The sequence below is a fragment of the Pseudorca crassidens genome, chromosome 9, assembly GCF_039906515.1.
Source record: "Pseudorca crassidens isolate mPseCra1 chromosome 9, mPseCra1.hap1, whole genome shotgun sequence".
NCBI classification, from domain to species: Eukaryota; Metazoa; Chordata; class Mammalia; order Artiodactyla; family Delphinidae; genus Pseudorca; species Pseudorca crassidens.
Window position 1 is genome coordinate 24,287,120 of NC_090304.1, and position 26,488 is coordinate 24,313,607.

Consider the following 26,488-nt stretch of genomic DNA (forward strand, 5'->3'; position numbering starts at 1 on the left):
CAGGCAGCCTTGACTTCTGTTTGATATGGCTCGCAGCGGGAGATCTAAGAAGGTGATAATCTGCTGGGCGCGTTAACCCTCTCCGGGCGCCAGGAAGGAGGCTTCCTAGTGCGGTCTGGGGAACATTTGGTGACGCCCAGAGAGGGTGCCTACGTGTGAGAATTCAAACTCAGCTATTTACCTACGTCTGGAGCACAGTTCTCATGCACATCTGATAGTGATGATGATAGACAGATAGATTTGCAAACATCCCCAGAGAACTGATCTCTGGCTTTCAACCACACAATCCCTGCCCCTCTCGGTACTGAGGTCCTATTTGACGTGTAAGTGAACCTGGGATGCGTCTTTGAACAGATGAGGCTGTGAGTGTTTTTAGAAAGGGAAGCAGATGGGTTGGAAAAAAACTTAAGAATTCTGTATACCATAACGCTGTGTGACTTTGACAAAGTTACACAAATTTCCTGGGCCTTAACTTTCTCAGCTGTAAAATGGGTGCAGGGAAAGATTAGACCAACTCAGTACTTTGCAACATGCGGTACTCCGACCACTCATGTTACGTGAGATAAATCTGGTCAGGTGTAGAAAACTTTTTCTTAAAGCACTAGATAGTAAATATTTTAGGATTTGCAGGCCTAAAGGCAAAAATCAAGTACATTATGTGTGTACTTATATAACCATTTAATATGTAACCATTTAAAAATGTAAAATAATTTTTAGCTGTGGGCCATTCAAAAATAGGTAGTGGGCTAGATTGTGCCGGTAGGTTGGAGTTTGTGAACCTCTGATCTAGGCGGTGCACGGATGACTAATTTTTATTTCAATGCTTATGTCTTTATTTTTATGTATGTTAAATGAATACCGACTTTCCATTTATAGTGGTGATGTAAAGTTTTCCTTTTAAATAAATGTGGTTATGTTAAAATAAAAAGGGAAGTGATTTTTTTTAATATATTAAGGAAGTTATCATGGTGGCAGGCGAATGACTAAAGCTTGGGAAACACTGGACGAGATGATTAATAAGCTCCTGACCATCTAAAATTCCATGCACTTAATAACCTGGAATCTAGTCTTTGCTTTGACACTTCCCAGCTGTGTGATTTTTGAGCTGCTGTGTCCCTTTGCAGAAGGGAGTAGAACCACGCTATCTCATCAACATTATTGCGATAATCATAATAGAAGTTGGGTGAACAGATTTTTCTAATTCACCAAACATGAATTCATTTTTTTCTGAATTGTGGGAATATGGGAAACAGCAAAAGGAAACTTGAAAGATGAGACTGGTGGGGCAAGAATGCTTATGAGTAGAAGCCCCAGCCCGTTTTTTTCTATCCCCTTTCCAGCCTCGACCAGTCATCTTCTCCCAAAGCTTCCCACTCGCCAGCATGCGCAATTAGGTTCATGACTTCTTAAACAGACCCACCTGCGTTGTCACCCAAACTCCCAGCACCTGCCACCTGGGTGCTCTGCGGCGTGTTACCTGGAATCTCACAGCGCCCATCCCTCATCTATAAAAACAGAACCCACACCAGAAACTGTCTCAGAGTGGTTGCCCTGGGGACACCATGAATAATGAATGTAAACTGCTCAGCCCAGAGCCCTCAGTGAAGCAAGTGTGTTACAATTATCACAGGTCTTCACTCTCTTATCCAAAACCCTGAGGCGAGATGTGCTGAAGAATTCAGAGTTCTTCAGGTATTAAGAAGGTGACACAGGGTATACTGCAGAGCCCAGAATACCCCTCTCAAGGTACTGGCTGCTAGGACTGCTTAAATGCGTTAATATTTCTGTAGCGTATCATGTGAATATTCATCAAGTGGAATAAAACTGTAGCTATAGATATAAGACTACAGAGCATATCTATAGTTGTATATGTTTAATAGATGTATAGCATTTAGTTTATATACATATATAGAAGTAGAGATATAATATATATTATAATTATATATTAAAATTTTATAACATCAATTCAGGACTGTTTTTGCTGGGAAATAAGTCGGAACCACACATACACACACACACACACACACACACACAAATATACTTTCAGTTTCAGAGCTTTTGGATTTCAGAATTGTGGATTAGTGTTTGTGGGCATGTTCATTTATAATAATTCTCGCCCTGTTTTCAGAAGTATACATATATTTTTTTGGCCACGCACCATGCGGCATGCGGATCTTAGTTCCCCAACCAGGGATCAAACCCCCGCCCTCTGCAGTGGAAGCGTGGAGTCTTAACCACTGGACTGCCTGGGAAGTCCCAGAAGTATATTTTTAGACATTATAATCCAGTTCAGGGCTCAGGTGTGAGAGAATAGGAAAAGTAAAGAAAGAACATTATTATATAATAAAAGCCTTCATCCTCAAATCCCAGCTTTGCCACTTACTGGCCATGTTACCTGGACAATTGTCTCAACCCCTCTGCCTCAGTTTTCTCATCTATAAAATGGGGATATACACACAAACCTCACAGGAGGTGGCAAGGATTAAAAAATGTCACCATGGAAAGCACTTAGATGGGTGCCTGGCTCCTGGGAGACTGTATGTTTGTAAGCGTTTGCCGTCATTACTAAAAACCAAGTGTCGCCCTGCTGGGGGCTCCTACAGTGTGGCTTTCTTCCTTCATCCGCCTCCTCACAGCCTCTCCTGCCATTACAGGGTGATGTTGGACTCAGTGACACACAGCACCTTCCTGCCCAACGCGTCCTTCTGCGACCCCCTGATGTCGTGGACTGACCTGTTCAGCAATGAAGAGTATTATCCTGCCTTTGAGCATCAGACAGGTGTGTACGTCTGGAGAAGCTCATCTGAGCTGGGACAGACTGGGGCAGGAGGTGGTGCTGGCCTCAGGCGGGTGACAGTGCCATGCTGGGGGCCTGAAAACGCCAGCTCTCACCAGTGTTAAGGGCAGAGGGTCACAGGAGACCCAGGCGGGAGGAAGGGCCGCTTCTGCAGAGAGAAAAGCACTGGAATCCTCGCCCCAACCTTTTCCCAGCTCTGTGGGCTTGGGGAACTCCACTAACCTCTCTGAGCCTTATTTTGCTAATCGGTAAAAGGGAGATGATAACACCAATCTCTTGGAGTTATTATATTTAAACAATGTAATAGAAAGAAACCCTTAGCCCGAAGCCTAGTACACTGTGATTGTTTGATCATTGTGGCTTTAGCCAACATTTGCTAACTACTAGCTATGCCCCAGACTCTGTACCCAACACCTGTCTCTTCCTTATTGAAGCCCTAGGAGAAATTACTAATTATTATTCCCATTTTATAAATGAAGAAACTGAGACACAGAGAAGTTACATGACCCGCCCAAGGTCTCACAGTTAGTTAAGTTTCATGCAAGTTGACTTGAGCGTCTGCACTCTTAACTCTCTTACATGGTCATCTTATAAATGACGTAACGCTGTGATTATTGGTATTAATATTGTAGATAGTCTCTGAGCTTCTATTTCCTTATCCCTAAAGCAGGGATGATGAGAATTACTGTGAGGATTAAGGGAGCCAAACTGTGAAATATATAGCCTGACACCAAGCAAGTGCTCAGTAAACAGGAGTGTCCTTGCTGTCCCCCAGGCTGCCCTCCCCACACTTCCTCCTCTCCCAGCCCAGTTTTCTCCTCCTAAGAAGGAAGCACGGGGCCTTGTGCAAGCCCCATGCCAAAGGGAGGCCAGCTGAGCTTTGCCCCAGAAACCCTCTGTGGGCCTCTGTCCCCAGGTGCTTGGGTGACTACACATCACAGCAAGCCTGGCTGACTGCTAGCACGGCAGGTGCACACCCCGCGGAGGGTGATGCAAGCACTGGTGGAGCCCTCAGGCCTCACCACCCAGCCTTGACCCTGTGTGCTCCGGCCCAGCAGGGCCCACACTCAGGGTCAGGAGGCCAGCAGCCTCCGGAAGAGGCCAGGCCTCTGAGGACACTGTGAAATGTCCATCTCAAGGAGCCCCTGCCTCCAGGCCAGAGACCAGTGTCACACAGACAGACCTGAGACACATTCTTACAAATCGAATCCCACACCATCCCCCAACCTCACACACGACACACTTGTACGTATGACATCGCTCACTCTCACCAGTGTCCAGATAATTGCACATGGACCTGAGTCATCCAGCCGCACATTGTAATTCTCCTTCAGGCCTAAGGAGCACCTTGTTTCCAAGAAAGACAATGAGGAATGTACTCGATCTCCCCTACACTCATTATTTGGTCAAGAGGCTAAATTTGAAGGAGGAAAACGAAGGCTTTCGAGTCCCTGTCCCTTCCCTATGTGTCCCACGATGGTGGAGCCCAGCTCCTGTCCCTTCTCTCCATTCACGCATAACACAGAGCTGCCATCCTGGGAGCCTCCTCTTCCTGCCTCTTCTACCACAGGGCATCAGAGCAGGATGGGAGGGGGTGGCCTCAGCCACCTACCTCGTGCAGTGTTCCAGGAGCTTCTGTAGTTGTCAAGAGCTCGGACTTTGGCGCCGCATGCCCTAAATGTGAAGAGCGGCTCTGCGATTTAATAACTGCAACACCTTACCCTCTCGTGCCTCAGTTTTCTCATCTCTAAAGTGGACATAGCAGTAAGGCCTATCTCGCAGACTTGTGAGGGTGAAATGAGTTAATAGGTGTGAAGTGTCTGGGACATGGCAGGCACACAGCAAGCACACACAAGTGTGTAAAAATGAAGGATGAGTTTCAGTTTGGGTTGAAGAAAAAGTTCTGGAGGTGGATATTGGTGGTGTTTGCACAACAATGTGAATATACTTAATGCCACTGAACTGTGCATTTTAAAATCACGGACCCAGCTTTCTCCCGTCTGAGGCCTCTGCATTTCCATCAGTGTAATGAGGCATTGGACCAGGTCCTTGCTAGGATCCCTTCCTGAAGCGTCTCTTCCTGCATCAGGCAACATCACAGAGGTAGACTTCATCCCCCACCACCCACTGGGAGACTAGAAATTCCCACCAAGATGTGAAGACAGAATATCCTCCGCGAGTGGCCCAGCTTCCTGACATTCCCCGAGGGAGGAGCCAGGCTTTGGGCCGGCCCTCTGGCCCTCTGGACTTCAGAAGGAGCCGAGTGTCTCTGAGCTCATAAAGGTCAAGGTTGGGTGTGAAAATTTAGTCTCAAATGAGGACCCAGGCTCCCTGAGTCCCACTGGTGGGAGGAATGCCCTGCAGTGCCTTCTGTCTTTTTGTCACCCCAAGAGGTGACACATGGGTCTGAGTGTCTGCCAAAACCTTCTCTGAGAGGGATGCATCAGGGGACAGCCAGGTTCTCCTCCAGACACTGCTCTGCCATCTGTCCTAATGTCCTTGCCCACCTCCCAGGAAATTCCAGCTTGAATTCAGGGTTGTCCCAATGGCAGCTTCCTGTTTGGGTCTGAGGTCAAGGGCTGCTGCTGGCATCCACCAGCCCCATGACCTTGGGCAGGTTTTCCCGAACATCTCTGAGATATGCTCTCCTCAGCTGAAACGGCATCCACCTCCCAGCGTTGGGAGGATTGACTGAGATTCCACATATAACGTGTTTAGCAAAGCACCTGGCACTTGGCAAGCAGTCACTGTAGCCAGGACACCTCACGACTCCCAGATGGTGGATAAACAGCTTTCTCTCTGCTCGCTTCACTTTTCATATGGAACAAAAGCAGCCCGGGTCTCCATCTCAGCCTTTCCAATTCAGAATGTTGGCAGCTTAGACACTTTGAGACCAAAGGGAGAGAAAGGGAGAAAGAAATGATGTGCCCGCTGGATAAATGATGTCCGTGAGAGTGCAGGGAGGAATACGCAACCTAGCCGGGATAACCAGCTGCCTACTGCCTCTTAACTGGCTTTAGCAGAAGGCAGCTGAATCTGTGTCTGACATGTGTTAAGTGCGCAGCATCTGGCCTGTCTTAGAAGCAGCACAGCCTGCTACACGGCAGGCTGGCGAGTGAGCAGTCACAGACTGCAGAATGTTCTAGAATATCATGAGCTAACCCTGGCCTTCCCTTCAGCTTTTAAAGTAAAGAATTACAGATAGTGGAAAATTTGATCAAAGAGGGACGTAGTGGGGAAGTGCATAAATTTCACAAGCATGTGATATTTTGAAGAGATTATTTCTCCAATCAAGTTCCAGTAGCCAAGCATCTGACAAGCCATGGAATATCCTGATCTCACCCCTACTTTCTGGAACTCCATCCTGACCTTCACACACCCACACACCCCTCCCCTGATTGCCAAGGTGGCCAGGCCAACACTCAGTAGGCCTTGGCTTTCGGATCTCCCTTATACTTTGCGGCAGAGGTTTCTAGGTTGAGGCAGCTCTAGGGGTTCCCAGGAGGTCCTCGGGGACCTGCAGTGACAGCTGAGAAGGACAAGCTTGAGGTCCCCCTCTCCACCTCCCTCCCTCCCTTTGATTCGGAAGATAGTACAGCATAGTGGTTACTAAGGCTTGGCTGCAGGAACTGGAATCTGCCTACATGACCTCCTCCTCGCTCAGCCACTTCCTCGTTGTGTGACCTCAGGAAGGGATTTCACCATTCTTTGCCTTACTTTCACCATTTACTTTGTAAAATAAGCTACGTGATCTAGGACCTCATAGCATCATGTTGAGGATGCCATGAGAAAACTCAAGGAGTGTAGCATGGTAACTGGCACGTACTAAGTGCTCAACAAATATGTTAGCAATGGGAGATTTTATTTGAAGACAGAACTGTTTCTTAAAAAAGAAAACAAGGTGCAAAACCCTGATCTTGGATATTAACAACCAGAGGATCAGGAAGAGAGGCATCTGGGTCTCACAGGGGCTTTTCTTAGGCAAGACTCCGGTTCAGGGTATAGAAGTTTGAGATCAGATATGAGAGAGAGTCTAGGAACTTCTAAATCGAAACCAGATAATGAAATACAAAATCATTGGAAAGCCTAAGGTGAGCTCCATGGCGGTAGTCACACCCTAGGACACCTCCAAGGAGAGACCTCACCATCAGCCACCTCCGGCCTCTCCCACACACATCCAAGCCTTTGGGCAGCTGTGGCCCCAGGACGGCTCAGGGCTTGGTGCTCTCTGCCCCTTTCTAACCACACTCCCATGGCCTCGGCTCTTTGCTAATACCCAGCCAGCCCTTCTCATCTCTTCTCCACCCAGTTTCTTACACTGCTCCAGGCATTTTTTTTTTTTCCATCTCATGGTCTAAATCATTCCACAGGCTTGGAATAAAAGGCTAGACCAGCTCAGGAGGGAAACCTAGAAGCAATATATCATTTCATATCTCTCCTCATAAAGTCCTTCCTTTCAGTGACAAAGCCACAATCGATGGTGCCCGGCACTATCCAGTCCACTCACTGGTCTCTTCAGTGCTGCTCCAGGCAAAAGACTTTCCCAATTCCCAATGCTAATAAATCAAGCTAATCGTGGTCCAGTCCGTCTAACTCAGGCCTCCTCGGACCCAAACTGTCTGCCCCGCTCTCACTGAGTTTTGGGTTGCTTTGTTCTGCTTGTCCCTCAGCTAGAATGAGGCCCCGGTGGAGATGGCCTCATTTCCCTGAGAACAAATGTCATCCCAAAATAATAACTAATTACAAGTGACATATGGAAAGCTTCCTGTCGTTCAGATAACTGGGCTAAGTTCCTTACATACATCATTTCTCTTCCATTTCGTAGCAAACTCCCTAAGAGGTAGGCACTATTATTACTCCTGTTTTATAGATGAAGGAGGCTGCGGTCCAGAGAGGTTAGGAAACTTTGTTAGGATTGCACAGCTAACAAGTTGAGGAAACGCAATTAACATAGTGGTATGAGTAGCCCTGATATTAACAAGTATAAATGGGTGGTATTTAATGGGCACTTACTACCTGCCTGTCCTTTTCCAAGCACTTTCCAGGTATTGATTCACTTAATCTTTTTAACAGCATTATGGGGTACGTCCTAGTATTCCCATTTTGCTGAGGGAGTGAGAACAAGAAACAGATGCCCTTGGAGGGCATACAGATGCCCTTGGAGACCCTCTTAGGGTCCCTAGGAGGCAGGACCACTAAGTGTGAGATCACACACCCTTTCAGCTTTTAGGGGGAATCCAAATATCAAGAGCCCTGGTTTCAAGTTCTAGAACAGTGATGTTCAAGGAGCCTTCTGGGGCTAAGGAGGGGAAGCCATATAGTACCTTCCCCTAACTCCCAGCAAAGCAGCACTGCTTTTTTTCCAGAGAAATTTCAATTTGAAGAAAATACTATTCGACTAAAAATGTTTAAAAGCCTTAGCATGCTGGCTGTAAACAATAGTTCTGAAGGAGACAACCGTCCAGAAGCTTGTGAAGTTCTTCCTCACAAAGTCACTGCCAGGAGTGAGCCAGCCTTGGAAGAGTTTTGACTGGCCCTCGGAGCGGTTTTTAAAAATTAAATAAGTCAGCACTTAAAAATCATGAGATTTCACATAACAATCTGGGCTTGGCAACACAGGGCCCACCTTCCTGCCCGGCAACAGCCAATTGGAGCTGGGCCACCACTGTCCACTCGGCATGAACTTGCCCATTCCCACTGTCCCCATCCGGGGCCACTTTGGACATGGACATACCCTGCTGACCCTGTGGGAATCTGAGTGTGCCAGCCAGCTCCAAAACTCAAGGCCTCCCTCCAAATTTCACTGCAACCCAGGTTATAGCATCAGCTGTGAGCATTTCCCCCCCAGAATCGCTGAAAACTCCCTTTAGCCCCTTAATTCTTCTTCCCAATGCAGCTAGCCCTTAAACCAGTGTCCTGACCTACTTCCGACTTCAAAGGAGCTGGCCAAGGCTGCTGTTTAATCGTGGCCTGCGGACCTTTGGATTAAGTCTACCAGGTACAGGACATCATCCGTACCCAACTGGTAAACATAGGCAGAAGGGCCTCATAGCTCAGCTTCTCCAAAAAGTCTAAATTATTTTGTGAATAGTAGGCACATTGAGGCAAACACCTTACATTTCCAGACAATACAACCTGTTAAAGATAACATATTCTCTGGGTGTATCACCCTGTCTTGTATTTTCCCTGAGTTCGTCTCTTCCGAGTAGTGAAAGGGTCTCCATGTCATTCAAACACTGTCATCATCAGTCTCTCTATCCTTCTTCTGATTTTTCAAACCTAGATTATATACGTACATAATATATATATGTAATATATATAAATAAATACACGTAATATGTAAAATATATAACAATACATACACATACTATATAAATATCTATATAAACTATTGCATATATTTTAATATATTTATATATTTATATATATACATCTTCATCGGAAGTGTTGAGTCAGTCTTCCAGATGTGTGTCCAGTCTGGTCCTTGCCAACCAAGAAGAGTGAGGCAAAGGTGATACAAACATCCCACGTCCAAAGGTGGAAGAGTTGGTGGAGGCCTAACCCCCTTACCGACCAGCCGCGTGGCCTGAGTCACGTAACCTCTCAGAACTTCGGTTTCCTCCCTGTGAAGTGAAGATAATAAGTGGCAGTCCCCTGGCTGGTCATTTCACCTCTGGAACACCCACAGGGGGCTAGGCGGGCTCCGCCCTGCTGACTCAGGGTGAAGAGGCAGAGCTGGCCACGCCCCTGTGGGACAGCAAGCCTTCCTGACAGGGGCAGTGAGCTGGGTCTTGAGGACGAGCAGCAATTACTTAGAGGACAGGTGGGGACCGCACCCTAGGTGACCAGAGGCGCCTGTGCAAAGACCTTGAGCTGGGGGCAATGCTGCGGGAGGGCAGGGGCGGTGGTGAGGGGGGAGGCCTTCCTCACCCCTGTGGGATCAGGACCGTGGAACCACACCACAGCCAAGAGGCTTCCCTCTGTGCTGGCGCTTCGCCCTCCACCTGGCCGAGAACAGCTACTTTGCTCGCGCTCGGGAAGGACACCGCTGGCGAGGAGAGCCTGCCGTGCTCGGCCCTGGCTCTGGCCTCCCCGTGGGGCGGGCCCGAGCTGCACACGAAGCCTGCTCTGCGGGGAAGCTGCCGAGGAGAGCGAGCCGAGGGGACAGAGGCTGCGCCAGCGACACCTTCCCAGGGTCAGTGACACTTCTCCGAATCCCTTACGCCCCCGCTGGCCTCCAGAAACAACATGGCCGTGGCCATCTCCCAGGGCCAAAGAAAATGACTTGGGGGTGGAAGAGAGAGGGGAGGGGCTCGGAGACTTGGCGCACGCTCTCCATGGAAAGAAATGAAGTGTGCCCTGAAAGGGCAGCACCCCGATAGGCATCTCCGGCGGGGCTCAGCTCGGGACCCAGGGAGGAAGAATTTCAAGGCTCATAAACATCTCTCGTGGGAATACCAGGGAAGTGGAGGCCCCGGGTTTACTCCAGCCAGAACTCGGCACGTGAAAGCACAGGCCAGAAGGGGGAAGGGCTGCCAGGTGTTCCCAGGAGACCCTGGCACCCCCAGCGGCTGATGGGGGCCCCTCCTCAAACAGGAGGTAGAGGCCACAACATCAACCTCCACCATCCTGGCCGATATCAACTCTTTGACTCACACACATATAGAATTCTGATTAAAACCCTAAATTTAAACAAACCTGAGATCTGGGACGTGGGACCCTTTGTGGCAGTGCTGGCACCTGGACAAACGAGTCCTCCAACAACAAAATACCAACGAAAGACATTATGAGGGACTAAAAATAACTGCAGGTACGTGCAGTTGGGGCAAATGATGAACAATAAGATACAAAAAGGCCAAAATCCAACTGCCACTTCTGAGGCGCCAAAGCAAAAGCAGGGTCCTGTGCGGGATGCCTGCGCTCAGCTCCACCAAGGGGGTGGGCAGGCCACCAAGCCGCCCCTCCCGCCTGACCCACCAATTCGCCCCACCCTCCCCCCGTTTAAGGGACCGGGTTGACCCTCCTCGGGGATCAAGCAAGGACGTCTGTTTCTTGTGCTGCAGCACGAGTCCCAAGAAAGCCTTGCCTGAATTCCTCATCTGGCCTCTTATCAATTTCTATTGATTAAAGAGTCCAAGGACTCAGTCTACAGCAAACCTAGTGTTCAAGTTTGACCTCAATCCACTTCACGGTGGGAAAAGGGATTTCTGGAAGGCCTCTACGTTTTAGGGGGAGATCGAAAGTAGAGCTGGTGTAGATCAGGGCATATAGCAGCCTGGCCAATACACAGGGGTGCTTAGGGGCAGAGAAGCCATCTCCCGCCTGGGACTAGAAGCGCCACAGTTCCTTTGGGGACAGGGGCAGCCAATGCAGCATTTAAAGGGGGAATCATAACAGCCTCGCTGCCGTGCGCCGTGGGGTGTAACTCGTGAGACACACTTTCTGTCGTCCACACAGCCTGAGCCAGTCACCCCTGCCTGCCTCTGCTCCCTGCCTTTCTCCTCAGCCCTCCTCCTTCTCTCTGGCTCTGTGTCTACCTCCACTGTCTGATCTCTTCTCTGTGCTGACCTCTGAGGACCAGCATGATGGAACGGAAAGAGTAATGGCTTTCAAGTTCAGACTGGGGTTCACATCCCACCTCTACCCCACACTGGCTGTGGGATCTTGGGCAAGACCTCCATGACCTTCAGTCTCCTCATCTGTGACCTCCTGGGGGACAGGGACCAAACCTCCCATTCATCATGAATTCTCAGATGAAAATTTGTTGCTTCACAAATAGAAGGTATTCAGTGGTAATCTTCTAGACTCTGTTCTAAGTACCCTAAATACTTTTACATGTATTAACTCATTTAATCCACAGACCAACCCTATGATGTAGGTGCTATCATTGTCCCCATTTTACTGATGAGGAAACTGAAGCTTTTGAATGAATGAATGAGTACAATGGCAATGGCAAGAATTGTTTATGTCAAAGTACCTGACCAAGGACCTGGTACCTCACATCTTCCATAGCAGATCTGCCACCCTTTTGGTTTCTCCTGGCATTGGGACAGTCTGTTGAGCACCCATCTCTGCCCCTGGGTTAGGCACAGCCTCCTCTCAGCCTCCCAGACAGGATGGCACACACCTCTGTCTGGGACCTTCACTGAAGGAGTGAAGGGAATCTTCCCTCTGGATAGAAATTCCTCAAAACAGCACCAAAAACACAATAACAACAATACAACCAACGCTTCCACCTCCCCCTTCCCCTGGAGGAGCGTGCTCTGGTCATCCAAGGTCTGCCAGATGCTTGGGCAATATTTCAGCAGCCCAAGGCCCTCAGCACAAGATGGCCAGGGGCAGCACACAAATCTATAGCCAGTGCTGGTCAGCTTTTCATAACAGCAGAGGGAATCAGATCAGCCTTGGATGGTGCCTGGCACACACCACAGGCATTTGTTTTGGTTGACCAAAAATTTCGTTGAGGTTTTTCTGTAAGATGGTGTGGAAAAACCCGAATGAACTTTTTGGCCAATCCAATAATAAGTATTGAATTGATTGATAACTTTCTATGCACCATATAGTTTATAGGTGTTAACCACAAACTCCAGAACGGCCCTGTGAGTGGCGCATATTATCCCCATTTTACAGATGAGGAAACTGAGGCTTAAATGTCTATGGATCTTGTCCAAGTTGAAAGCAGCAGAACCAGGATTTGAACCCAGACCTGTCAGGCTCTAAAGGCTATGCTCTTGATGTCCTGTTGTCTGAAACCAAATACCTGAAGGGACTTTTTCTTTGCTTCTCCCCTAGTTTCCCCCTTTCAAGGAGCTCCCTAGCCAGGACTCTCGCCCCGTCATTCCCTCTTCTGCCAGTAAGGCCACTCGTAGGATCCAGTCCTCTCTGGTTTTCACTTCAGGACAGAAGGTGACCAGGACCCCAGCAGAACAACCCAGGGCTGGAGTCCCCTTCAACTCATTGGACAGAGGATGAGGATGTTAGTAAAACTAGAGCCTCCTTTGAGGGACTTCTAATCCTCTCCTGGCTGTCATCCCTCACTTGTCTCTTCCTGGTGCAGCCTGTGACTCCTACTGGCCGTCTGTCCACCCTGAGTACTGGACGAAGCGCCACGTCTGGGAATGGCTCCAGTTCTGCTGCGACCAGTATAAGCTGGATGCCAACTGCATCTCCTTCTGCCACTTCAACGTCAGCGGCCTGCAGCTGTGCAGTATGACACAGGAGGAGTTCATCGAGGCAGCTGGTGTCTGCGGGGAGTACCTGTACTTCATCCTCCAGAGCATGCGCTCACAAGGTCAGTGCCCAGAGGGCTGGGCTTTGAGGACAGGGACCCGGTGTTGGGACCAAATGACCTCGGAGGTCCTTCCCTACCATAGGACTCACACGGCGAAATTTTATTAGCTGCAACTCTCTGTGAAACCAAATCCCCTGCTAACCAGACCTTTCCGTACCCAGAAGCTCTAGCATGCTAGAATCAGAGATTGGAGGTAAAACGGGGTGAGTTACAAGGAAGCAAGCTGAGTACAGTTTTTTAAAAAAAGAAGAAGAAAGAAAGAAAAAGAAAACTAAAACACGTTCAAGGACCGCCCAGGAACCAGGCTGATACAACAAACTATTATGTTCATAAAGATTGTTAACCATAAAGGGTGGACAAAAAGAGGAGGCTTCTGCTTGACATTTTATTAAGCAGAAGGAGAAGAAAATTAACTAGACCCTTTCCCTTCCCTGTTTCCAGAGGAGTCCGACTAATGGCCATTTCCTTTTATCACATTCCTAGTGGTCAGGGATCGAATGGCCGCAAGGTGGCCCCAGTAGCATTATTTAACAGCAACATGCCCTGCAAGAGTAGAATGTTGCTGGACAGGTTTTTTAAAGCCGGAAGCATTTTTTTGAGAACATACAATTCTGTATCCCCGTATCACAGAGAAAGGAGCTGAGGTCCTGAATGGTTAAGTGACTTCTCCAAGGTCAACAGGGCTGATTCATGGAAAGTCAGTACAAAACAAGGACTGTGAGATCAGAAAGACCTTTGCTCCAACCCTGGCTCTCACACTTCGGAGCCGCAGGACCTCTGGCAAATGGCTTAACCTCTCTGAATCTCCACTGTCTCGCCTCTCTGGTGGGGTTATGATACACACCTCCCCGGGCTTCTTGACAGGATTCGGTGAAACATTATCTAGCACAGCAAATACGGACGCAAATACAATGAATCGCAACTGTTTTTGTCATCATGAATATAACCAAGAGGCAGAAATTTTAAAACATAAAGAAACACATCTCAGCTCAATTTTAAGAAAGACCTTTCTAAAAGTTAGCACCTTATTTTAAAAAGGCAGCTTTAGGGGACTTGCCTAGTGGTCCAGTGGTTAAAACTTCACCTTCCAATGCAGGGGGTATGGGTTCGATCCCTGGTCGGGGAGCTAGGATCCCACGTGCCTCGCAGCCAAAAAACTGAAACATAAAACAGAGGCACTATTGTAACAAATTCAATAAAAGCTTTTAAAAAATGGTCCCCATCAAAAAAAATCTTTAATTAATTAATTAATTAAAAGGCGGCTTCAAAAGATACCTAAGGTAGGAAGCTCCCCATCACTGGAGATAAGCAAGCAATCTAATAGGCCCCTGCTTGATGGCGGTGCCATGGCAGGGATTCCTATTTGGGTGGAAACCCACAGAGTACCTTCCAGCTCTATGATTCTTTGCCCTCCCCTTGATCTCCCCCATCATGGGTGCCTGAAAGCAGGAAAGCTAAGGATGGGGGCTCTCAGGCACTGCTTGGTTTCTGCCCTGGGAGCCATAGCTCCCTGGGGTGAGGAAGGGACAAACAGACGTGCTGTCCACTGTTATCCAGTCTCTGCTTGATTATCGCCAGTGACAGTGACCTGCCAGGAGCAGTGGCCTCCACTCAGCAGGCCTTCCCTGAAAGGAGGCAAGTCTGAGCAAATCACAGAGGCTCAGGGAGGAGCTGGGGGCTCCATTCAGAACCATCCCAAGGGGACAGCCTTGCACAAGAACCCCAGGGCCACAGAGATGAGTATTCCATCCTGAGAAAAGATTCAGCTTGGTACCGCCAGCCTCGGCAGAACGTCAAGTCAATCACGTTTGGTCTTCAGGCCCAGCAGTCCCTGTGCTGGGATCTCCCACCTCGGGCACTTCCATTCCTGGCAACTGTTACATCAAAAAATACCTATCCCTGGTCCCATTACCTCAAAGTCTGTGCAGAACAAATAAGCTAAAATCCAACTGTGTTTTTAAGCAGGCCACAAGTTGCCTCTTCTTATTCTAAGGAATCCCTGGAGTCACAAAGCTACCTCCAATGGTGGACTTTCAGGGACTCTATGGGCCAGGGCAGTTATCCTGTTGATCAGTAAGATGATCTACTCCATCAACCTGCTCTGTCCTCAAATTCCTCCTTTAATGTTCCTCAGGCCAGAATGTATACAGTGATTGAAATACATGTATTGTGACCAAAGTTTCCAGTGTCCCAATTTGCCCAGGACACGGTGTCTTCAACCATTATCCTGTCCTTCGTTCTCAAAAGTGTCCCTGTTTGGACAATAAATTGTATGTTAACTAGTTATTACCCAGTTTAGGCCTTATATTACCCCATAGATGAGGGCTCTGGAAGAAAATGACACAGAACAAGTTTTAGCAGGGAGAGGAGTTAAAGGGGGCTCTAGGCCCAGCGTGCTGTCTGGCTCAGCAGGTGTTGCAGTAGGATTGAAGGGCCCTGAAGCATGAAGACCCTGGTCGCTGGAAGGCGAAGTCGGCCGGAGAGGTGCAGGGCAGAGGGCAGACTCTCCCAGCACAGGAGAGGAAGATCCCCCGTCACCCGCTCCTGTTCTCGGGAGGAGGGAAGAGAGTGCGCGGCTGACCAGAACCAATCCTTCTTAGAACCGACGGCCCTAGGAATCAAGTCCCAACTCTGCTCTGTTCCTGTCTTCTCAGTAAATGGAAACTAGTCCTCACATTGGACACCAAGTTAGAAAGCAGATGTCGTTTGGCCTGTGCTGCTACGTGAAAATATGATCTGAAACTCCTGATTCGCCCCACTCTTCAGAGACCACCAAGGCCCCGACCGTCTCCAGACTCCTTTAAATCCTCATGTCGGGTTCTGCATTTCTTGCAGCCTCCCGTGTCCATTTTTCTCTTTGACCCGCATGTAACAGGCATTCAAATCCCCAAGGATTAGAGATCACATCCCAGATCATAGACTCCGAGAGCCAACAGGGAGGGCAAGGGTGTTTCTGTCACATGTTGCCAGTAAGGAACACGAGCCCGGAGACAGGGTGACTGGGCAAGTCTACACGGGGGTCAGTGATTCGGCCCAGCTCAGAACACAGGCCTCCTGATCCCAAGCCAGAACTCACTCCCAGTGCCCACTCAGAAAAGCCTAGAAGCTGCTGGGATGCGTGGCCCAGGGCTCTCTCCAGGTGGCCTTTAAAAACAAGGAGATTGAGGAATTCCTCGGTGGTCCAGTAGTTAGGACCCAGTGCTTTCACTGCCGGGGCCTGGTTCGGTCCCTGATCAGGGAACTAAGATCCCACAAGGCTCGAAGGGCAGCCAAAAATAAAATAAAATAAAATAAGGAGATTACATCTCTCAGGGGTGGCTTCAGGGTGGCCCTATAAAGGCCAGGTGGTCTCCAAGGTTCCTTCTGAAATAAAAGTACCCTGCAAAGGGCACAGTGGCTTCCCTTCTCCCCAGTACCTCCCCTCGTGGCCTGGCTGGGGAAAGCAGGATTGTATGCCATGGTTTGCGGATTTCTTTTTCTTTTCCAGGTTACTCCTTTTTTAATGACCCTGAAGAGACCAAGGCCACCATCAAAGACTGTAAGTAACTGAGGTCAAGCTGCCCGAGGCCGTGTTGAGGCTATTGTTGGGCACATGGGCTTGAATGATGCTCTTGTGGGACCACACTCAACGTCTGATGACCTGAAACAGTAAAGGCTAGAAGATGGCAGGAGAAACACGGTGGACAGAGCAAGTCTGTGGCTTCCTTAACCTCCCCCAGACTCAGTTTCCTTGTCTATAAAGTGGTGAGACACCCGCTGGGTTGTGAGGAGTTCAGGTAACAGTACATACAAAGCGCCTGGCCTGTGCCAGCAGCATAGATGCTCCAAATACTGGTGCCCTTTAGCAATAATAATCATAATTACTACCCATTAGAGGCCTTGGGGTTGATAATGTCTATAAAGAATCTGAGCTCACTAAGCAGGTCACGTTTATAATTATAAGGTAATGGAGGATCTCAAACGGCCTTGTTGATTCTGAAAATTAACACTCACGGTTTCACTTCTGCAGATGGAGAAGGTTTAAGAAAGGGAACTTTGGAGCTTTCATTTTTTAAAGATGATGATGGTGATGATTGCTCTTAGTTACTGAGACCCACGCCAAGGTCCTGGCTCCCGGGCCTGGCCAACTAGGACAAAGTAGCCTCCTGGGGCTTCAAGCAGTGTTCCCATTCATCTTAAATCACTATAAGATTCATAGCTACTGTTAGTCTTTGTGAAGCCCTTACTATGTGCCCAGCGCGGTGCCAGGCCAAGTATTCTACCTACATTAACTTATTTAATCCTCATGATAACTTTGCTAGATCGTAATATTATCCCCATTTGTATCTGAGGAAACTGGAGGTGCTGTAACTCACAAGTTACAAGTTATAAGTCCATGCCGAGCAGAGATTCCAACTCATCTTCTCAAAGTCTATGCTCTTATATGCTGTGTCCTTCACCACGTGCCCACAGGTGCACGCACACATGCACGCACGCTCCCAGACCCTGCTGTTCACTCTGCTGTCCACTCAGTTGAGACCTAAGACTCAGAACTCCTCTGGGTCTGGGCCCAGCTCCACAATGGTTCAGAGAACAGGAGATTTTCAACTTAGTACCTGCTGAAGGGGCCCAGGCCCGACAAGCTAGGAAACCATCAGAACTGGCCCAAGTGAAGTACCCCAGCCCCTCTGCACTTGACCTCTCCTCTCCACACCCTCCCCACCTCCGCCGCAGAAGCACCAGAGGACAAAGCCTACGGGCTGGCTTTGCTGCTGGGCATCTCCGGCTCCTGGCACGGGGTGCAGGCTCTATGGCTGGACTGCTAGCATCGTGGGGACGTGCGTGTGATGAGCTCGACTGAGAAACTGCCACGCCAGCCTCCACCCAGCTTCTGGAGGACAGCAGACCAGGATTTCAATCAACGACTGAGAACATATCCTTTGGCCACATTTTAACAGTCTCCAGTTTCAAGGCATCCAAACCTCTCCAAGTCCCACAGACAGCAGAGAGCCCGGGCCATGTCCCCACTCACCCTGCGGCAGGCACAGCTGCAGGGGCACATTGAAGATGAAGATCGTTGTGAGACAGGGAGCTGCCCCCCCAGAGCACCGTGGAACTCCAGAGAGAAGTTTGGGGCGGGGCTCAGGGTACTGCTGCTGCCACCACCTCAGACTGACCTTGGGGACGTTTGGATCTGGGAAGCTGCCTCAACGTGGCCACACACTGATGGCTTCAGCCCCTGTGCCCCCACTAACACCCTCACCCCACCACCCGCCAAGCAAGGCCTCCAGCCGAGCCGAGCCGTGACTACCCTCAAAGCCACCACTGAGGAGTAGGAACAGATAAAACAGGGTTATTTATCTCTGGCAAGACCCACAAGGGGAAACTCCCACCATCCCCACAGCCCTGCCTCGTGCTGACCCATCCTGTGTTCATCTCATCAAGCCAGATCTCTTCCAGCCAAAGCACGCGGAGAAAGCATCAGAATTAAAAGGGTGACTCTTCCACGTCTTGCCCCTTTGGCATGTCAGAGAAAGCTTGTTGTCTAGTCACCAGTTAATAATTCGCCTGTGTTTGTCTTGATGACTCCATTTGTTGTCTCTCTTCTTAAAAGATTAAATTAAAACAGTGGCCAGGTCTTCTCTGCAGGTGATGCCGCAGAGCGTGACATTGGATCAGATAGGAGGGCAGAACCCTTTCTCGGTCTTGATCAACCGACCGTCAGCTCTGCTCACCTGCATTCACCTCTCTCTACCTGGCGGCAACCCCACTGTCAGCTGATCTCACCTGAGCATTCACTGTGGCTTGGCCCATATGCATGGGCCCGTTTTCCCACATCAATACAATTCCAGGCTGTAATGTAGGAAAGGGTGGAGGAGAGGCCGAAGGGACCCCGAGAGTTGAAGTCACGTATTCGTGTCATTGTTTGTTCCAGAGGATGATGCGCGGCAGTTATTAGGGCTGGGGGCCCTGATGCCGGACTGTTCACATGCGATCTCAGCTCCAGCGTCGGGCAGGCACATGACCTGGATCGTGCTCCCCAGACATCGCCAGGGCTCGCTCCGTTCTGCTCAGGCATCTTCTTGTCCGAGAGCTTTGTCTGTTCACTCTTATGACAATTGCAAGATCACTCAGCCCCTTCACCATGACCTCTATTCTCCCACCCCGCTACATTCCTCTCCATGGCATTTATCACCAACTGAAATAGGCCATGTTTGTTCACTGGACATTCCTTCCCACTTGGGTGCAAGTCCCCTGAGAGGAGAGCCTGGGACCTGTTTCGTGATGTCTGCCCCGTGCCTGCTGCAGAGAGTACACTGTGTCTCAGCACTCGTGAGCCCATGAGTGAAGGACCTCCAGGGAGACACCAGCCACTCGACACCTCTGTTTTCTTATACGTAAAGTAGGAGAGTAAGAAACGTGCATCATAAGTGGGCGAGATTGGGTGTGCACCTGGTAGTAGCAAACACTCAACAAACTTTAATAATTATTCTTTAAGTATCTATTGAACACCTGCCATGAAAGACATGCTGAAGCAGAAATTGTGAACATCTGCTTTGAAACGGAACTGCTCTGGGTTCAAGTCCTGGCTCCACCTCTCTGGATGAAATTCATAAACTCTGTGGGCTTCAGTTGCTCCTCAATAAATGGAAATAGCGATTATACCACACAGGGTCGTGGCAGGTATTAAATGAGATACTGTATGTGAAGCCCTTACAAGCACTTGGCACTTAGTAAACGCTCCTTTAATATCAGCTGTTATTACACATGAACAACGGACGAGATGGACCTCTACGGTAGAGGTAGAAAGGGACCAATGCTGGAACACTGAGGAACACGCAGGTGCTATGGGACAGAGAGGGCTCTAACCCAGAGGGTGAGTTCCGAGAAGACTTCCTGATGAGGTTTTGTGAGAGTGGGTTCAGCTGGGTGGAAGTGGGGAGCGGGAAGCATGTGCAAAGGAAGAAGGAGAAAGTCAAGCCCCATTGGGACCATCTGACCCAAAGGAGGGACGATGTTGGGGAGCAGCAAGGGATAAGCCTGGAGAACTGGGTGGAGGTCCATGTGTGAAGGGCCTGACTAACGTGGCAGCCTCTGTGCGGGAGACCACAGAGTACCACTGCAGGATGTCACGCCAGGGAGTGACAAGACCCACTGGCACTGAGACAGGCCCCTCCCGGGCAGTGGTGTGGTACACAGGACACCATTCCCTCCATGGACAGCATACTTATTCTGTCATTCAGTATTTATAGCATCATGTCCCTACAGCAGGGAAGGTGAGTAGAGTGCAGCATGGTGGCCGCTCCACAATACTTACTGAGCACCTACTATATGCCCAGCACTGTGCTAGGTGCTGGGGGATACAGGTGGGAACACAGATCCCTGCCCTCTAGTGGGAAAAGTCAGCCAGTGAGCAAAATAAATAAATATATAATATGTTCCATGGTGATGAATATGACAGCAAAAAATAAAACTAGCACATGGAGTGTTGAGTAGGGTGAGCGTGTGCAATTCCAGCTCAGGCAGTCAGAGAAGGCCTCGCTGAGAAGGTGACTTTGAGCGAAGATGGAGATGAGGGCGTGAGCCCCTGGACATCCAAGGGAAGAGCACTGAGGGCAAAGGGAGCAAGTGCCCCAAGGGAGGATGTGCCCGTGAGTTTCAGAAGGAGCCGGGAGGCCAGTGTGGCTGGAGCGGGCTGAGCAAGTGATGTGGGGGCAGGGAGGGGTGATCTGGTACCACCTTTTACTTTTTAATCATATACACTTTGCAGCAATGTGAGTGTCTCAGACTTACAGTGTGATTTCTAGTTTAACTCGGCCTTGAGGTCACACCTTGCTTTCTGCTCTTCATAAGCTCTACTCTCTTTGCTTTTACCTGTGTCCCTTCTAGTCTGTTCTCCACACACTAGCCAGAGGGATCTTCTTAAGAAGTAGACCTTGTTAAAGTCCTAAGTCTTCGCTTTACTCTTTGAATAAAATCCCACGTCCTGGGCTTCCCTGGTGGCGCAGCGGTTGAGAGTCCGCCTGCCGATGCAGGGGACACGGGTTCGTGTCCCAGTCCGGGAAGATCCCACTTGCCGCGGAGCAGCTGGGCCCGTGGGCCATGGCCGCTGAGCCTGCGCGTCCAGAGCCTGTGCTCCGCAACGGGAGAGGCCACAGCAGTGAGAGGCCTGCGTACCACCAAAAAAAAAAAAAGAAAAAATCCCACATCCTTACCATGTGCCCATGTACCTGCTGGCAGCCCGGTGCCCCTACCGCCACGCCTGGGCACCCCACGGGCCTGCCTGGTCGCCACCCTTGGCTTTGCACATGCTGCTCTTTCCCTCTGGGACACCCTCCCACCTCCTGACATCAGCGTGAGTGTCTCCCGTCCAGGAGACTCGCCCTGGCCACCCCATCCACAGCAGGTGCTTTCCTCCGCCTCGTTCTCTATCTAAGGCCTCCTTCCTTCATAACACTTAACTCAATGGCGATTTGTGTTTCACTTGTGTTTTCCTTGCCCAATAGTCCTTAACCTCCAGGTGAGCAGGGACCAAGTCTGTGTTGTTCACTTTCTATCTCCAGCTCAGAGCCCGGAACTTGGCACACAGTAGGGCCCCAGTGTTGAATACAAACGCTCCTTAAACCTACTAATTATTCCCAAAGAGCCCAGCACGCTGTCTCCTACCACAAAGGTGTTCAATTAATAGTTGCCCATTTGGTGTGATTTGAGGTCGGAACGCGGCCTCCAGCTTCCTTCCTACAGCTGTAAATCACTCTGTTGCAGACGCTGTTTCCAGTTGCTTGAAAACAAGTGGCATCAAAAGTCAAGACTGTCACAGTCATAGTCGAACAAGTAAGTGTAAGAGATGCCATCTGTCATTGGTAATTTCTTAAAACCATTCATGAGACAAAGTAATCTACTTTAATAAGCTTTGAGACTCAGTGTTTGAGTGAGTCCCGTTATTTCCCAAAGAACATAGCAGAGAAATTGATGATTACCGTTATAAGTGTTATCAAAATCCAGTTTCTTTCTTTTGACTTGGAAATGGTATCAGGAGAATTAAAGTAATGTTCTAACCACGTTAAATTTCTGAATAAGGGTTTGTTTCTCCTGGTCTACTGTGAATCCTTCTCACTGAAATACTCAGAGATGATACTAAAGAAACCCCATGAGCTGGCAATTCTGTTAGCTTTCCCAGAACTAAGATCTACCCAGGACAGGGTCGAGCCTGCTGGGCTTGGTTCTAGCCATTTAACATGTATTAAATCATAATCCTCTAACCTGTGCTATGAGGTAGGTACTCTTATGTTGACTTAAAAAAATGCACAACATGGGAGTTGCGAGTTAAGTTTTTGGGGGGCAAAATGAGGACTGCAGCCCAGGAGACAGCAGTTCAGGTAACTCTGAGAAACTGCCCCAAGGAGGCGAGGGGAGGAGCCAGGAGATACAGGAGTTTTGCAGCGTCAGAAGATTATTGATTTTTCTTTTTTGTTTTTCTAACATCTTCATTGGAGTATAATTGCTTTACAATGGTGTGCTAGTTTCTGCTTTATTACTGGGCATATCCCCTGAGAAAACCAAAAGTCAAAAAGAGTCATGTACCACAATGTTCATTGCAGCTCTATTTACAATAGCCAGGACATGGAAGCAACCTAAGTGTCCATCGACAGATGAGTGGATAAAGAAGATGTGGCACATATATACAATGGAATATTACTCAGCCATAAAGAGAAACGAAATTGAGTTATTTGTAGTGAGGTGAATGGACCTAGAGTCTGTCATAAAGATTATTGTTAATTAAAGACAACCAAATGTCTCAACTTAAAGAATTCAGCGCTTTTCTAGGTATGGGAAGATGCAAGAGTCTGGGCTCAGTGTAATCATTCCTTTGATATGCACCTCAGCTATCTGGGGCCAGTATCCTGTATTTTCACATCCTGAGTTTCCTCAGGGCTCGCCTTATGGAGTGGCTGCAGTCTGATGGCTGCTAGATGGCAGGGATCCTTTTCAGCCCTGAGTCGCCTCAGGGCTCACCGGCTCACGTTGGAGGGTTGCAATCATTGATGACTGTGCCATCCTTTGTGTATTGATATGGCAGGAAATATTCCATTTATAAATATTCCATTTATCACTACTAACCCATTTTAGAGAGAAGATAACTAGAGAGATTTGGTTACAGAGCTAGAAGAGGTGAATTCAGGACCCAAACCCAGCCAGCCAGGCTCCAGAGCAAGTCTTAACTCTGATACAATGGAACAAGAGAAATACCAGTTTTTCATGCAAAACATAATGGCAGGATTAGTCCAGCCAGACAGTTGTAGCTATGGGATCTCAGTACAACCACACTGCTTTTCAGAAAGAAGAATGGAAACGTCATTCGACTGTCATTTCATTAATTCCGTAGAATTAGTTGGTAGTTCCATCGAGCAGGGAAAGTTCGTGAGCCAGTGTTGCTGGTCGATGTAAATAGGATGTCTCTGTGTGTGTGTTGTAATTACTTTAGTAGAAGAAGACATTTCACAGCTAGGTATGGTTCCAAGTAGAACGCTCGGTCATCACTTTGGGAAATAACCATGAAGGAGCATTTCTCATGGGTTCATGAGAAGTTGTACAACTCTTCAATTTTTCTGTTTTAGTTTTTAGCTAACTTTTTTTCCTTCCCTAAAGGCCTCCAGAGCTCTCACCTATGGGAATTTGTGAGAGACCTGCTTCTATCTCCTGAGGAAAACTGTGGCATTCTGGAATGGGAAGATAGGGAACAAGGTATTTTTCGGGTGGTTAAATCAGAAGCCCTGGCAAAGATGTGGGGACAAAGGAAGAGAAATGACAGAATGACGTATGAAAAGTTGAGCAGAGCTCTGAGGTAAGTGAACAGCATGAAATGCCGTGAGCCTTCAGGCAGAGTTATATAAAAAGTGTCATGTGACAACACTTCGGCTCTTAGGTACAGGTGGGATTAGGGTTTGTAAACTGACACGCTGTCCTTTCCATTCTTGGCAGTGTTCCCCGGAGATCACTCTGAAGCCAGGCTATCAGACACACACACACACACACACACACACACACACACACACACACACACACACGTTTTGAACCAGATGTGGTGAGGTTCGCTCTTCAAGATGACTGGGAAAGGTTTAAGTGTAAGTTGATAAGAGGGTGTGAAAATACCAGGGTAACCAAAGACCAGCCTGTCACCTGAGAGGAAAGAGGAACGTGTTTATGCGCTGTTGTTTTCCCAGGGTATGAACCCTCCTCACGTCCCTCTTCTGCTGTCTTTCACAGGTACTACTATAAAACAGGAATTCTGGAACGGGTCGACCGAAGATTAGTATACAAATTTGGAAAAAATGCACACGGGTGGCAGGAAGACAAGCTATGATCTCCTCCATCATCAAGCTCATTTTATGGATTTCTGTCTTTTAAAACAATAGATTGCAATAGACCTTGAAAGTTCACTCTTTTAAAAGCCTGCAAACGTGCTGATAAAATTTCTCCACATCTCAGCTTACATTTGGATTCAGAGTTGTTGTCTACTTGGGGGTGATGACAGCAACCCTTAAGAAATTCCTTTTTTTTTTTTTTTTTACCCGAGGGGAGGAGGGGATGATCTTTTGTGGTACCCGGAACAAACATCACTTCCCTAATGAAGAGTTGCAGAACCACAATGCCCTGTGCCATTGCTGCTGCTCAGAGAAAAAGGATCCAATTCTGCCATTAGAGGCTCATCCGGTGCTCCCATTCCAAAGGCTCAAAAGTTTTCACATAGTTAACTGTGGCAGCTCACAAAGCAAAAAAGAAGTGATTAGTTTGTAGTTAATATAGTAGGACGGGGTGAGATGTGGGTAAGACAAACATATTGTAGATTTTAAATTGTTAAAGTCAAATTCCATAGAAAAGTTTCTTAATTAGTAAAGGAGCTAAGCCGTCGAGCTGGTACATAATTGGACTTAGCACAGGCAAATAGCGAGTTTCTTAACCAGAACATCTTTTTAGCCACTCAGCAAAACTCCCATGGCCATCCTTCCGGAGTAACACAAAATTAGGCACATTCTTAATTCTTGCTGAGTGTATTCCCCCTCTTCTCCTAGGTGGGAGGCATCAGATGTGCAAAGAGTCGACAGACGCTTACATCAATTTCCAAATCACCTCTGTTTTATGATTCAAGTTCTCAACACAATAAAATCGTAATTCATTGATTCTGTCTGTGGGCAAGACGTTACACCTTTATAGAACTGGGAATGTCTTGATGGCTCTGTAATGGCCAATTAAATTATGAGCCTCTCGTTTTGTCTTCCCACCCGATGAGTACGCAAGCTCTAAAATGCATATTGCCTTGACAAAATTAGCGACGTTGGATATACACCAGTGAATGTTCACAAGTTAAAGTATGCACTGACATTTTCTCATCAGTCACTGGTAGGTGAGCCATTAGTGACCTCCAGCTGGGTGGACTGCCCCTAGAACTCCTTCCCCAGAGCAGGAAGCCTCATGTGACGAGGCACTGAACGACAATACAGACTGAGGGCCTCCATCTTAGAGTTTCACGTCAAAAGTAACTTGTTTTTAAAAAATGTGAATGACTGTAAAATAGTCTATTTTTTAGATTCATGTGTTTTCCAGGTGGATACAGTTTGTAAACAATGTGAATAAAATATTTAACATGTTACACTGTCTCCATATTGTCCAATTTAGCAAGGCCAACTCAACAAACATTGACAACCTATAAAACCTTTGATGACCCTTCCACTTCCTAGCATTTAGGAGATGGAGAGTCCCAGAGAGCCCCAAAAGATGCAAGGAATATATGAAGTGATCCTCCACACCACCTTTCTATCCTAAGCCAGAGGTCCCCTCACAAGATGGAAGCCATGGTCCAGTGGGTCGTACAGCTATGTTTTTGTTTTTTTGCTTGTGTTTTGAGGTTTTGTTTTGTTTCTTATTTTGAATTAGTTGCCTTATTTAAAAATCAGGAGATTTACAGACAAATCCAGATTACCAATTTCTTTTTGAAAATCCCATCTGGTACCACTAGTTTCTCAGTGCCTGTCACAGTAATTTCCTGGACCTGTGTGGAAGAGCATTTGGTCACCACTTCATGCTGTCTCACACGCTGAACTTTGTTCTTGCACTGTTGTGGTTGGTTTGAGGGTTTTCTTTGTTGTTTTCTTTTTAATACAATTTTTAAAGGTTACACTCCATTTACAGTTATTACAAACTATTGGCTATATTCCCCATACTGTACAGTACATCCTTGTGGCCTATTTTACACCCAATAGTGTGTGCCTTCCCCTCCCCCATCCCTACCTTGCCCCTCTCCAACCAGCAACCACCAGTTTGTTCTCCACATCTCTGAGTCTGCTTCTTTTTAGTTATATTCACCAGTTGGTTGTGTTTTTTAGATTCCACATATAAGGATATCATACAGTATTTGTTGT

The 26,488-nt window shown here is 48.0% G+C and overlaps 1 protein-coding gene across 2 annotated transcripts in view; it reads left to right on the forward strand.

Moving 5' to 3' along the window:
• ELF5 (E74 like ETS transcription factor 5) overlaps positions 1 to 25,719 on the forward strand; it is a 29,884-nt gene extending 4,165 nt beyond the window's left edge. For both annotated transcript variants that reach the window (XM_067749456.1, XM_067749457.1), the window contains exons 2-7: positions 2,655 to 2,779; positions 12,855 to 13,088; positions 16,576 to 16,626; positions 21,834 to 21,902; positions 23,718 to 23,913; positions 24,336 to 25,719. In XM_067749456.1, the coding sequence (XP_067605557.1) occupies positions 2,659 to 2,779; positions 12,855 to 13,088; positions 16,576 to 16,626; positions 21,834 to 21,902; positions 23,718 to 23,913; positions 24,336 to 24,432 (768 nt within the window). In that variant the 5' untranslated portion in view covers positions 2,655 to 2,658 and the 3' untranslated portion in view covers positions 24,433 to 25,719. The remainder of the gene's footprint in view (positions 1 to 2,654; positions 2,780 to 12,854; positions 13,089 to 16,575; positions 16,627 to 21,833; positions 21,903 to 23,717; positions 23,914 to 24,335) is intronic.
• The last annotated feature ends 769 nt before the right edge of the window (positions 25,720 to 26,488 follow it).